The 13,286-nt window shown below is 37.8% G+C and overlaps 1 protein-coding gene across 2 annotated transcripts in view; it reads left to right on the forward strand.

Annotated features, from left to right (window-relative positions):
- LOC105481533 (phospholipase C beta 1) overlaps window positions 1–13,286 on the forward strand; it is a 748,575-nt gene that overhangs the window by 224,830 nt on the left and 510,459 nt on the right. For both annotated transcript variants that reach the window (XM_011741183.3, XM_011741182.3), the window contains exon 3: window positions 12,875–12,943. In XM_011741183.3, coding sequence (XP_011739485.1) covers window positions 12,875–12,943 — 69 coding nt within the window. The remainder of the gene's footprint in view (window positions 1–12,874; window positions 12,944–13,286) is intronic.

Here is a 13,286-nt window from a genome sequence, read left to right on the forward strand (position 1 = left end):
TTTCCTTCCTCATTGTTACGGAGTGCAGATGGGAAGCATATAGGCATATTACTCTCTAGCTCTCTGTTCAGAAGCTACAGAATTCCAACAAGAGTATATATTTAAACTTCCTCTTGACAGCAACTAATCCACTGCCCACTTTCCAAATCTGTCCACATTTTACTCTAATAACTTAAATTCCTACACTCCCTCTTTAAAACATTTCAGTGTTTAATTAACTTACAGAAAGGTCATAAAAATTCCCTCATTTCCATATTAGCTATATTCTTTCTTCTAAATCTGTGCCATCCCTGAGTTATCCCAAGATTTCTGCTGGGTAACCTTTATGTAGATGCCTGCTTTATCCTTGAATTTTAGCCTTGCAGTAAATATCTAGTTTGATCCCTTAATGATTAAGTTATTTTTCTTTTCCCTCTTCCTATAGGATCTCCTCTCAAGAACAGTAATTATTTCATTTCCCAGTCTTCCTATCATTGTCTTTAAAATCTGTCCCCATCCCACTTTTGGTCTGACAGTGATTGCTTTTTACTTACTCCCTCCCTGTTCATAAAGAGGTAGTAATACTAAATTAATAGTGTTTGTGAAAATTCCTACAAAACATGTTATTCACATAAGATCTTTTTAAAAATTATCCTTATTCATTTTTAAGTAAAGTTTTGATGAAATGATAAAATGAATTATGTTTATTCAACTTTGGAGTAGAGCTTTATATATTTTGTTATGGATAGATTTTTATTTTATTTTAATGCAAGGAAAGTCAGACTAGGGGGTAGAAAATATAATAAACCTTTACCAAGAAGAAAGTAAAATAAAGTGAATATAAACATATTTCTTTTTAGCTATGGGTATGACAAAAATAAACTCTGGTTTGGAGATTAGGTAAACTGATGTTTTTTATAGATTTACTTATTTATTTTTAGTAAGGAATATTTCTTTTTTAAAATCAGGCACTGTCTCTCACATGATGATGAGAAAAAGCTTTTGGGAAAACCATTTACATGTTAGATTACAGGGTATTTATGCATATGTTTTCCCAGAAGTACCCAATATATTTTAAAACCTGATTAAGATGACATAAGATAAATGTGGTGTATTGTGACTGAGAACCCCTAGTCTTGATGAATGCTCATATTTAGTGGGTATAATGATGAAAACTATTTTCAAGGAAATTTTTTAAACATTCCAAACACATACAGAAATATATCTAAAGCCAAAAAAGTGATTAATATAAAAATATGAGTTTAAAAATAGTAATATGTGATTCAGAATAAATTTCAAGTTTAACATTATTTTATAAGTTGATTATTTGCAAATGATAGCTATTTGGATCCTGTTCTCTGAACAGACCAAGATGCAAGGGGTTGTATACAGGTGATTTATTAAGGAGGCTGCTTCCAGGAGACATCAGTAAGAGAGTGGAGGAAGCAAGACATGGATGGAGAAGAGTTAAGTAAGGGTGAGCTTTCAGGTGAAGTGCCAGCGTCAACCTGAGCTACTGAAAGCTCCAGAGCACAAATGACACCTGGAGTTGCTTCTCCTGCATCTGTCAGGGATGAACTATCAGCTCTCTGGGGAGACCTAGCATCCCAGGCACTTCCTGCTCTCTGCACATCTGAGTGAAGTGACTCCAAGAAGCCAAAAGTAGTCAAAGGCTTCAAGTGTCACTTGTTAGGAATAAAGCTGATAGACACTGGAGGATGGGTGTCTAGCCAGTCAAGGAGCCTGGCAGGGAACCAGGTTAGTATCAATACAGGTTCCCACGGGAGCTTTAGGCAAACTTCCTGAGTAATTGGAAAATGGCTCTAGATTGATTTTTTTCAATCATTCATAGTTCTTAATATGAACAGCTAGCTTCATTTTGTGTACTTACATTAGTGTTGAGATGGATCAACAGTTGAATAAAAAGGAGAGTTTGCTTTTGGTAAAATTTACGGCACTTAGGCAAAACCTTGGGGCTGATTTATTGATTGACTCAGTGAATGTTCTTCTCAGGAGAATTCATTAAGCATGATGTTCCCTTTTAGACATATCTAGCCCCTACCCCCACAAATCAGCATCAGAAAAGATTCAGTTGGATTCTGTCTGTCTTACCAGAAAGCCAAAAGCAATCTTAAGAAGCAAATCTTCTTTGAAAGGCAAGGGAAAAAAGACATATTATTACACACGTGTCAACCTAAAATATCTCATTTTGGAAAACAGATTAACTCATTACATATTCAGAATGTTTTATGAGACAAAAAGGTCATCAAAATGCAAACCTTTGGCAGAAAAAATTGCGATATATTTTGGAATAAATAACTGGCAAAAATGAGACTATCCAGTTGGATATAACCAATCAGCTACTAAGGTAAAGCAAGGATAAATGCCATCTATCTATACTTCAGAAAATATGGAAATCACCAGATATGCCATACTGTGTGATGAGAGAGAAAACAAAATATGTTGGTTTGCGCTCCCAAATATATCATGCACAGGACTGCATCAAAACATGTGGAATTCAACCAAGCATTTTTAGAACCTCTCCTTGACAGTCTGGCCTCTAGGGCCCAATGTGGAAATGGCTGCTTTATTCTACAGTGATATTAGAGCTATTGATAAGCATAGTAGTCTGAAGAAGACTTCTCAGTTTTATTAGCAGTTTTCTCATTGCTCTTAGGATTCTGATGCAGCTACTTTATAACTGGATGTAGGAAACCTGTCCGAGTGTCAGAATGCCCTACCCATTCTAGACCTAATTAGCCATCTCTGTGGGCCGCCATTGTCTTCATTTAATATCTAGGATAGAGATTCTCAAACTTCAGATTGCATCTGAATCACTGGGAGGTGAATCACCCAGCACAGATTGTTTGGCCATCCCAGAGGTTCTAGTTCAGTAGGCCTAGGGTTGGACCAGAGAATTTGCATTTTTCACTTGTTCCCAAGTGATGATGCCATAGGTCAAAGGACCACACTTGGAGAACCACTGGTATGGAGAAATGAAGGCATTTAATTCCTATAAGTAGATAAGTGATGAGTTCAAATATTATATTAAGGTAAGATTGAGGGAGTAGTTTGCACTGCCAGATAAAAAAGCTTGGCTGACTGTTCAGCCACAGTGAAATAGGTGTAAACCAAAGATAACATTTTAGATGATTCAAAGGGAAAATCTGGCTACATTTATGTCATCTGGAGTTTTAAAGTGGAAACAGCTTGTTTGCCTGATGAATCTATATCATTTCCATATTTCTTATCAAAAGACCTTTTATGAAAATCAGATTCTATGCTCACCCAAAATATTCAGGAAGATAGTTTTTAGCACTTATGACACTATTTGCAAAATGATGGATGCTGTTTCTGGTTAATCTGATTAGTCCGAAATGAGTAATTTAGCTTATCACAGGCAGTAATAGAAAATTGTAACGACGCCATCTTTATCATCATAGTTGCGATTTTTTTAAAACTCTGAGTTCTGAACTAATGCAACATCATTCTTCATCCATGAAGATGTGGAGAATTCCTCGGTGAGATGCCTGGTAATATATAAGAACTAGAAAAATAAAACACATTGCTATAAAGAGCCAATATATTTCTGAAATCATTCATCTTTGAACATATATAGATTATCCATGGTGATTATGAAACTTTTTCTCAGTTTTTTAATGTCAACCTAATAAGCTGACATCTTGTTAAAATGAAGGCACTTACTATCATCTTAAATCTCACCTGTTTTTCATTCATCATTTGAAAGAAATTACTAAAATACATCTCCTAATATAATGTTTCCTAGAATCTGGAAGAAAGTGTGGCAGTTTTTTCCGTCAGAGTCGTAGATGCATGCAACTATACCATAAATACTGTTACAATTAAGTTTTATTCATTTTATGTCTTAATAAAGTCTTGGTGCTATACATAAAATTTTATGTTTAGCTGAATTTAACTTTCAACTTTAGAAATGATTCATAGTTCTTATACACTCTTAGATGTATAAGTATACATTTATATTTCTTATACACTCTTAGATGAGTGTATAAGAATTTCTAAGGTTGCTGAAGAAGGAAGTAAGAATGAGAATATTTGGCTTTTGCACAACCAGCAGCCAAACTATCTCACCTGGCAATCTGCAAAGAATAAATTAACTGCATATCTACTGATATATTTCACATTGCCTTGTGCAGACACAGCCTCTGAAAGCTAATGTTATATTTATTTATCATGATATTTTTTCTTATACATGAAAAAAGACTTAAGTGGTTTTCTTTCATTTATGTTATACAATACTCCTGCTACCTTATCAATATCAAACATTTTTAGAAAAAAGTAAGTTTGGGGATATGTGGATTATTTTTTCTATTATGTACATAGGGTCAATGATCCTGGGCAATTAACATATTTTCTCTGGGACTTAGTTTCCTCATCTGTGTTCTCTTTCCATTCCCAAAGTCTGCGATTCTATTATAGTAATTGTTTCTGTTTGGGCATATTCAGTAATGGTGACAGCATTGCAGTCATTTTTATGCAGGGTAGGTGGAGTGCCAAGATATGTAAATTCATTTACATTCCTTTTTAATTAAGTGCATTAGAACTTGGAAACAATGGGGTTAGTGTATTAGTTATCTATTGCTTCATAACAAACTACCACAACTTAATGGCTTAAAACAACAAATATTTATTATCTCACAGTTTCAGTGGGTGAGGGTCTCACCAGCTTAGGATCTCCCAAGGCTGAAATCGAGTTGTCTCCTGGGCTGTGTTCTCACCTGGAGCTCGAGTTCCTCTTGCAAGCTCATTTAGGTTGTTGCCAGAATTCAGTTCCTTGTGGTGGTAGAACTGATGCTCTTATCTCCTGGAGGTCTTCTTTTCCATAGTCAGTACACAGCACAGCCAGCAGATTACTGTCTCTGCTGCTTCAAGTACTCTCGCTTCTAAGCCCTCTTTTGAAAGGCCCACCCAAGATATCTCTCTTTTGGCTAACTTTATGTCGTCTGATTAGGAACCTTAATGACACCTGCAAAATCCATTCGCTCTTGCTGTATTCCATAACATAATGGTGGGAGTGATAGCCCAGCACCTTTGCCATATTGTATTGGTTAGAAGAAAATTGCAGGTCCCTCTCACACTCAGAGGGAGGGGATTACACAAAGGCATGGAAACCAGGAGACCCGAATGAGGGTGCCCATCTTCAGAGTTCTGCCCACCAAAGATAGGCAAAAATGTAGAGTTTTGTGAGAAAATTGTGCAGTTGACCAATAGTAGTCAATAGTAGTCATAGCTATCTCTATTAGTTCTCTCATCTGCAAAACAGAGAAATATGATACTTATGTGACAGTATTATTACAAGGACCAATGAGATAATGCACACAAATTTTGTTTTACAATTCTTGACATGTTGGTTCTCTATTATAAATAGATGTAATTATTATTGCTGTTATTATTAAGGATGTTATTTGACTTTGCCACCTTTAGTGTAGGAACCTTTAATCTCATCCACAGTAATTTCTCAGGTTTTATATTATTTGTACTGAGCAGACTCTTTAGATTAAAAAGTGCATTAAGAGAGATTGTCTGGGTTTTTTTGGTTCAGTATCTTCCTGTATACTGACCTTGGCTCCTGGAAGAATGCATGAACTCCAGACGTTGGTGGATTCCTTATCTCCCTAGGACAGGCAATGGAACAATGAAGGAAGCAAGGAAATAAATTAAAAATGAAAAGTTATCTTCCACATTATCTGCTGCATTCATATACTTGCCAATAACATTGGGCCAAAGACTTTGGAAGTAGGGCCAGGGATAACATACAGACTGAAGAATAGAACCGATAACATCCGCAGGCATTGGATCACCTACTTTTTCCCGCATTTATGCTATGATATTTATGAGAACATGAGGGCAAGGAAGGTAATTCCAACTGCTGTATTAACGAACTTTCAATGTCCCTCGGTTGCTTGCAAAAATAAAGCATCTTGTTGGTTTTCTGGGTAAAGATGAGTCTGACTTGTATTTTACGTATTGTGTTCCTGTTAGGGCCAAAGTCTGAAATACCTAACATCTTTAGCAGGGTGTCATTCATTCACAAACCAGGATGAAATACAGCCTCTGTGCTGAACTTTATGTCAAACACTATACAAATGGGGATAAAAGTCCAAGGTCTTTTTGTCGAGGGATTCACACCAAGTGGTGAAACCCCATGTCAATTGACAGTTACAATACAACCTCTAACACATGAACATCCTCATTGCTTTTCCCATTTCAAATGTTGATCCTATTTTTCATTTACCTATAACACATAAAAATGAAAATTAGTTTCTCTAGAAGTTTTCTCTATTACTTAGGTTTTACGTTTTTTTGAAATAGCTATAGCGTCCCAGGTTTTCAGATCTTTTTTTTTTTTTTTTTCTGTGTTTATTTGCATTCCTTGTGTTTCTTCTAGATGCTTTACCTAACAACTTTTAACTTTTCTGCTAGGATCTTTTCCCTTTCACTTAGAATGGGAAATCTTGCAAGCCTAAGAATTTCTATATATTTGGTACTCCCTCCTTGCTAAGTGGAGATCTTAGTTTAATATTTCAGTTGGTTTAGCAGCAGCCGAACGAGGGAGATATTACTGGCATCTGCACCTGTGTTTGACAGATGAGGATACAAGACATGCATGAGCACCTATAGCAACTTGTTTAATACTACATTGATAACAAGTGATAATTTGGGGGAAGAACTTACATTTTCTGCCTCCTACTTCTATGAAATCTGCACTATATTAAATCTAAGTGTGTTTAAATAAAGAAAGTCAGATGTGTCATCTTTCTCTTTTCTCTGCCTTAGTTCTTTTTTTTTTTTTTTTTTTTTCTTTTTTTTTTTTTGAGACGGAGTCTCGCTCTGGGGTTTCACCGTGGTCTCGATCTCCTGACCTTGTGATCCGCCTGCCTCGCCCTCCCATCTCTGCCTTAGTTCTTATTGATGACCTGTACATCTCATTTCTATTGGTGTTTCGTACTGTGGGTCTCCATTGAAAGTTGTGGAAATAAAGATGAAAATCATGCCTAGGGAACAAAAGAAAAGAGAGACCAGGTGGCAGATGGTGCAGGGATTTCTTTGAGAGGTACACTGCACAGATTTTTCACCCCCTCAGAAGTAGAATAAAGTTAAGGAACAAATAATTGAGTCTAAGTCCATCTGCTTCTTGTTAAATTAAAACCCTTCATTAAAATACTCTAAAATCATTTTTTAAGTGCATTTTAAGGAGGTTTGGCAGTCAATAAAATATATTAATATATGCGACTTTTGGTAAATCAAAATAGACCAACTTAATGACTATACCACACACGTATGTGGAGGTATACATAATCACAATGCGCACACCCAGCCATTAATATCTTCTCTGTGAAATGTTTATGACTATAATTGCTGCTCTGATTATCTACAGTATGAACCTGAAGCACATTATTATATTGGGTGACTAACGGAACTCAGTAACAATGCACAGACATTGGGATTCTGGAAAGAGTTGAGTTTTAAATTGTATTTCCTCCTTAGTTTGAGGTAGATTTCATGTCTCATCTACCACAGTGTGTTTGTGGCTGATGAATTGAAATCTCTCTGCTAAATAATAAACAACAAAGACAATTTAGTCTTCCCTTAGCTTGCCTGTTTTCTCATCACTCATTCAAAATATTTTTGTTAAATACCCAAAACCCATTAATTAGTAATAATGGGTTTTTAGTATTTGATTAAATACCCAAGACCTCAGTTTGTTTAAGAGTTTGTTTAAGAGTTTTCCAGCCTTTGTGGAATTCATTATTTCTTTACTCCTTTCTTTGAGAGAGAGATCACAGGGCATATATGCAGAAAACTTGGGGTTGAGTGAAGACCCTAAAATTAATTATTCAGGTATTCAGTTAGTAACTTTACCACACTGAGTGACAATGCACAGAAACTGGGATTCTGGAAAGAGTTGAGTTTTAAATTCGGTATTTCTTTCTGAGCTTGATAATTAACATCTTCAGCAGGGTGTCATTCATTCACAAACCAGGATGAAGTACACAGCCTCTGTGCTGCACTTCATGTTAAACACTATACAAATGGAGATAAAAGTCCAAGGTCTTTTGTCGAGGGATTCACACCAAGTGGTGAAACCCCATGTCAATAGACAGTTACAATATTATTGTAATATTACTGTTAATTCACTTCTATCCATGCTGTTAATTCATTTTTATCCATACTGACAAAAAGAGAGGGCATATCCATCAATGCATCAGTGAATGCATCTGAGGTCCTGAGAGTGTGATCTCCAAGTTTGCAGGGTGTCATTAATGGCCTTGGAAATAAACGGTTCTTTTAGTGCATTCCTCCTTTAATGATTCAGGTAGGTTATGTGACTTTAGGCACTTAATTCCTTTCTCATTGTTGGATGGACTTAAAGGTTAGAGAGAGCAAATTTAAATTTCTTTCTTCCACTTTTCTAAAGATATATCTAATGTTATAAAGTATAATGCAAATGTTCTATAGTAAAACATCTGTGATAAAACAATTTCAATGGTTGCTTGAGTTTCTGAACACCTAGGACATTTGCTTGGATAGAATATGATTTAATCCTAAAGAGAAATTATTAAAGTAGCAGTTGATGGCATTTGTCATTCAATAGTTTTTTCTTCAGCTAAATCTCCCCACTAGGCACACTTTTACATTCAGTAAATGTAATATTTTTGTTTGACAGTTTCTGACGTAAAGAAATGATAGTTATAGATTCTTCATATTAACGTAAGTATTGTATTGCTTTATCAATGATGTTCACATGAAAGGCCTTATAACAACGTGAGTATATCATTAGTGCTTCTCAAAGTGTGGTCATTGGACCAGCAACATCAGCATCACCTGTAGGTTTATTTGAGATGCAGATTCTCAGGCCTGCCCCAGACTCATGGAACCAGAAACTCTGACAAGTGACATGGAACAAATCTGTATTTTAATAAGCCTTTCAGGCAACTATAATGCAGGCTACCGTTGGAGAGCCACTGATATGGAAGGTATGCTCATACCCATTTAATAGATGACAAAATTGATGCGCAGTGTGGTAAAGTTACTGACTAAATACATGAATAATTAATTTTAAGGTCCTCACTCAAACCCAAGTTTTCTGCATATATACCTGTAATCTGTCTCTCTCTCAAAGAGAAGAGTAAAGAAAGAATGAATTCCACAAAGCTGGAAAACAGAAACTCTTGAACTGAGGAAGGGCAGAAAGGGACCATTTCACTGCTTTATTGTAATGAGAGTGCGTTGTTAAAACTATTGTCAAAAGAAAATTAACCTAGAAAAAGTTTTAATGATGCAAGAAACACTTTTGTGGTCATGCATTGGGTTCCTCATTTTCTTTTTAGTGGCAGAGAGAAAGGGATGCAGTTAAACTCCAGAGGGGTGCCTGTGGCATGTTAATAGAAGTGGGAGGCACTATTTTAATCATTGCTTTCTAGCCAAATGAGTTCATGGACAGCTTTTCCACCTGGGTCTTCCCCACGCCACATTACCCTCGATGATAGTGCCCTGCGGTGGTTTTCATGCACACAGTTGGCGTTAACTACCCTTCCATGGCTTGGGGAATGAATCCTGGAAGTGGAATACAGAGTTCATTATCTGTAATGCAAAAGTCTATGTAATGATGCCTGCTAAGATCTAGTTGTTTGTTAATTCAATTTGGGCTTTGTGTATATAATCAAACAAGTTATGTTTAAGTCTATTGTTTCTTCAATTGGGAGGAATTTCCTTAAATAGAAAATATTACAGGCCGGGCACGGCGGCTCATGCTTGCAATCCCAGCACTTTGGGAGCCCAAGGTGGGTGGATCACTTGAGGTCTGGAGTTCGAGACCAGCCTGGCCAACATAGCAAAATGCAGTATCTACTAAAAACACAAAAATTAGCTGAGTATTGTGGTGCGTGCCTGTAATTTCAGCTCCTCGAGGGCTGAGGCACGAGAATCACTTGAACCTAGGAGGTGGAAGTTGCAGTGAGTTGAGATTGCACCACTGCACTTTAGCCTGGGTGATGGAGTGACACCCTGTCTCTCAAAAAAAAAAAAAAAAAAGAAAAGAAAAGATTACTGTTAATTAGATAAACATACTGTGTGTGTAAGAGAGATTTTTATCCTACATAGATGTAAAACATCATGCAATATATATGGAAAATTACATCAAACATAAATGTTAGTGTTTTATAAATAATTATTAAGAGAACACCCATGTAATGACTACTAAATCCCAAAGTGATTGTTGCTAATGCTCCATATACCTCTGTGACATATCCTAAGTAAGTTGTAGTTTTCTGCACACAATTCCTGCTTCTGTGATTTTCTACCCGCAACTTCCTCTCTCTGAAACCACACCCACCCTCCCACCCCAATCACATAGTTATAAGGCTGGCAAACTCTGTCTCATCCTTGTGTACTGGCTGAAATCATGCCATAGCTCTCTGTAGCCCATGTCTGTAGGGCACTTTGAAATATTTCCTTTAGCATATAGTATTTGGCTTGTTTGTATGAGCTCATCGAAACTGGGATCTTATCTTCGTATGTTCTAGTTTCTCAGTACTGGCATATACCTGATACATTGTAGGCATTCAATAAATAATGCTCCAGTGAATTAATTACTGGCATTTCCACTTGGATAAAGCCCTCAAACCAACCTCTCCAGAATGCACTATCAATTTGCCCAAACTTCTAAGTCTCAGTGTAGGAAAGGTGGAAACCGCAGCGTGTTTTATGACTTCCCTCTTTCCTTCAGTCAGTTCCTCCACTGCCATCTCTCTCCTCTTTCTTCCAATTACTTACCTTCATTTTGTCTCTTGTCTTTCATCTCTCAGATCTCCACTTATTTCCCATCTTCTAGATTAAACTTCTTCAAGCTTGGTTCCCTTACTGTTTCTCCTCTTCCAGCAAATATTTTGGTGGTCATTGCTGTAGAGATAAAGAAACTTGGGCATGTGCTTAACTTACCCACGTCTGGTTTTTCTACCGTTTCTTCAGAGAGCGTTCTATAATGTGCATTTGTGTCCTAAGTGAAGCATTGAACATGGTTGAGACCATTGTTTTCTAACACTCATAAGGTAACCTCCAATACTGTGGATGGTATGGCCTTCAGGGAACTGTGGCATCAGTCACTCTGACCTGCAAGTTCCTTGCTGGGTTGCCACCTGTCACACCCCAGGGGTTTGAGAGGATTTCCACAGGGTCAGACATAGCATGAAATGGGCTAAGGAACCCTCTAAAATGGGGAAAAGGAAACTTACAGGGTCAGAGTGAGCAAGAGCAGAGACTCACTGTTTCCTTCCACCCTTCATCCCACAGAGAGGTGTATCAGGTGCTCTGTTGGACCTGCTGTGTGGGTTTGCATTCAAGGGGTGAGACTTCACCTTTTATTTGGCCCTTATTACAAGGCAATTTTAGGTGCAGAAAAATAATCAGATCAGTTTGCACCAGACATTTGGAACTGGCAGCAGCTGTTTGAAGAAGCTACCTAAGAACAAAAGGTGCTGGTTCTTAGGGAGCTTGGCCTTTAAGACTTTAGAGCCACTCCTATCCAGAGGTTCTATTGGCAACTGAATTAGGACACAGTGCCTCCTGCTGGGAGGAGGGGACTCGATGCTCCATCCCACTTGCTCATTGCCCAGGAATCATAGTTAGGACATCTGGAGTCACTTTAAGACAACTGCTCACTGTACCACAGTCCTACTTGGCTGGTGGTAGAGTCCACTGTCTAATGCAGCAACCTGTGTGTGTCACAAACCTCATGGCTCAGTCGCCTTAACCAGACATTCAGGGTTTCCATTCTTTGGCCCATATTCCTTTCTGGTGTCATCTCCCATGACTTCTTGTCACATGTTCTATGCTCTAGCCAAATGGAATACTGGATGTCCTCCCATGTGAATCCGCTTCCATCCTTCTACAACACCACCGTGCCTGCACCTTTGCAGTTCTTCACTCCTGGATGCTTCTCTATCCTTCTCCCTACCTCCTTTCCCTGTAATGTTCTCTGTCTCTAAGTGTCTAAAGGCCACAAATACCTCAAGGTTCAGCCAAAACCTCTGGGCCTTTCTCATCTAGGCATTTGCTCATATGTTCCCCTCCAACTGGGAGGAACCCCCTCCCTACTTCTTTTTTCCAAGCTTAATGATTTCTCATAAACTTTTCTCTGAGCTCCTAGGAAAAAAAAACGTGTTGTCTTTGCTGCCCCCCAGTCATGGTAGTTGACTTTAAAATTGTCATTAACACATTCCCCCCGTCTTACACATACACATTTCTTTACACTCCTATTTGATGACAGGTCCATCCAGGAAAGCAATCATATCTTGTACGCCTTATTCCCTAGAGTAACTTGTGTATTACAGGTGTTCAATGATGGGTAATGATTAAGTGAAAAGATCAGGGCATGAGGTATGTGTGCAAAAGGCTGGTGGCTGTGGGAGGCAGATTCGTATCTCTGCCTTGGCCAGATAAGCTGGGTATGTGTGTGAGCCGATGGGAGCATCTCACTCCGTCTTCCTCCCTAATCCTTCTCTCTACCGACATACCCTCAACCCTCACCTATGCTCAGTGACTCCCAGGATTATATTCAACAGGAAGAACAAGAAGACCTGATTCATCATGATTTAGGAATGGCTTTTAGGATAGACTGGGGACATAACCACACACTTTTTGCTTTCAAAATGTATAACTGAGCAGTTAGCAGTTAGCTGTCTTTTTGTTTCCATTCTAATTCAATTGAGAAGTGATGTAAGAGGAAAGAAATATCCCAACTGCAGAGAAGTCTTCAGTCAAGTCTCAAGATAATTTTTTAAGTGATGTCAATAACATAAAACAAAGAGGAAAGATCTGTGTGGTTGCTTAATGATTTCATGTTTTTGCCTTCCAGGAGACGGAGCTACTGGATCTCAGCCTTGTCAAAGATGCCAGATGTGGGAGACACGCCAAAGCTCCCAAGGTAGGAGGCTGAGTGTTGTGCATGTACCAGATGCTGCCTTGATTGTTTAGTTGTGTCACCATATCAATTAATTGCCCCAATTAAAAGTTTCTATGTTGTAGATGTTGTAAAACACAATAGCCAGTATGCCCTAAACACTTTCACTTTTATTAAACGATGGGAACAATGAACAAATATGTGGGCTCTTGAACAAAAGGGGTTTGCTTTGTGTCCTCTAATTTTGCCTTTGTTTGAAAGAACAACAACAACAACAATGCCCAGGTTACTGGGTAATTCTAAATGATTAAAAAGTACTTGAAATTATTTGAAAAAATCTTTGAACCTCGTAAACATATGGGAACTA

The sequence above is a fragment of the Macaca nemestrina genome, chromosome 15 (assembly GCF_043159975.1).
Source record: "Macaca nemestrina isolate mMacNem1 chromosome 15, mMacNem.hap1, whole genome shotgun sequence".
NCBI classification, from domain to species: Eukaryota; Metazoa; Chordata; class Mammalia; order Primates; family Cercopithecidae; genus Macaca; species Macaca nemestrina.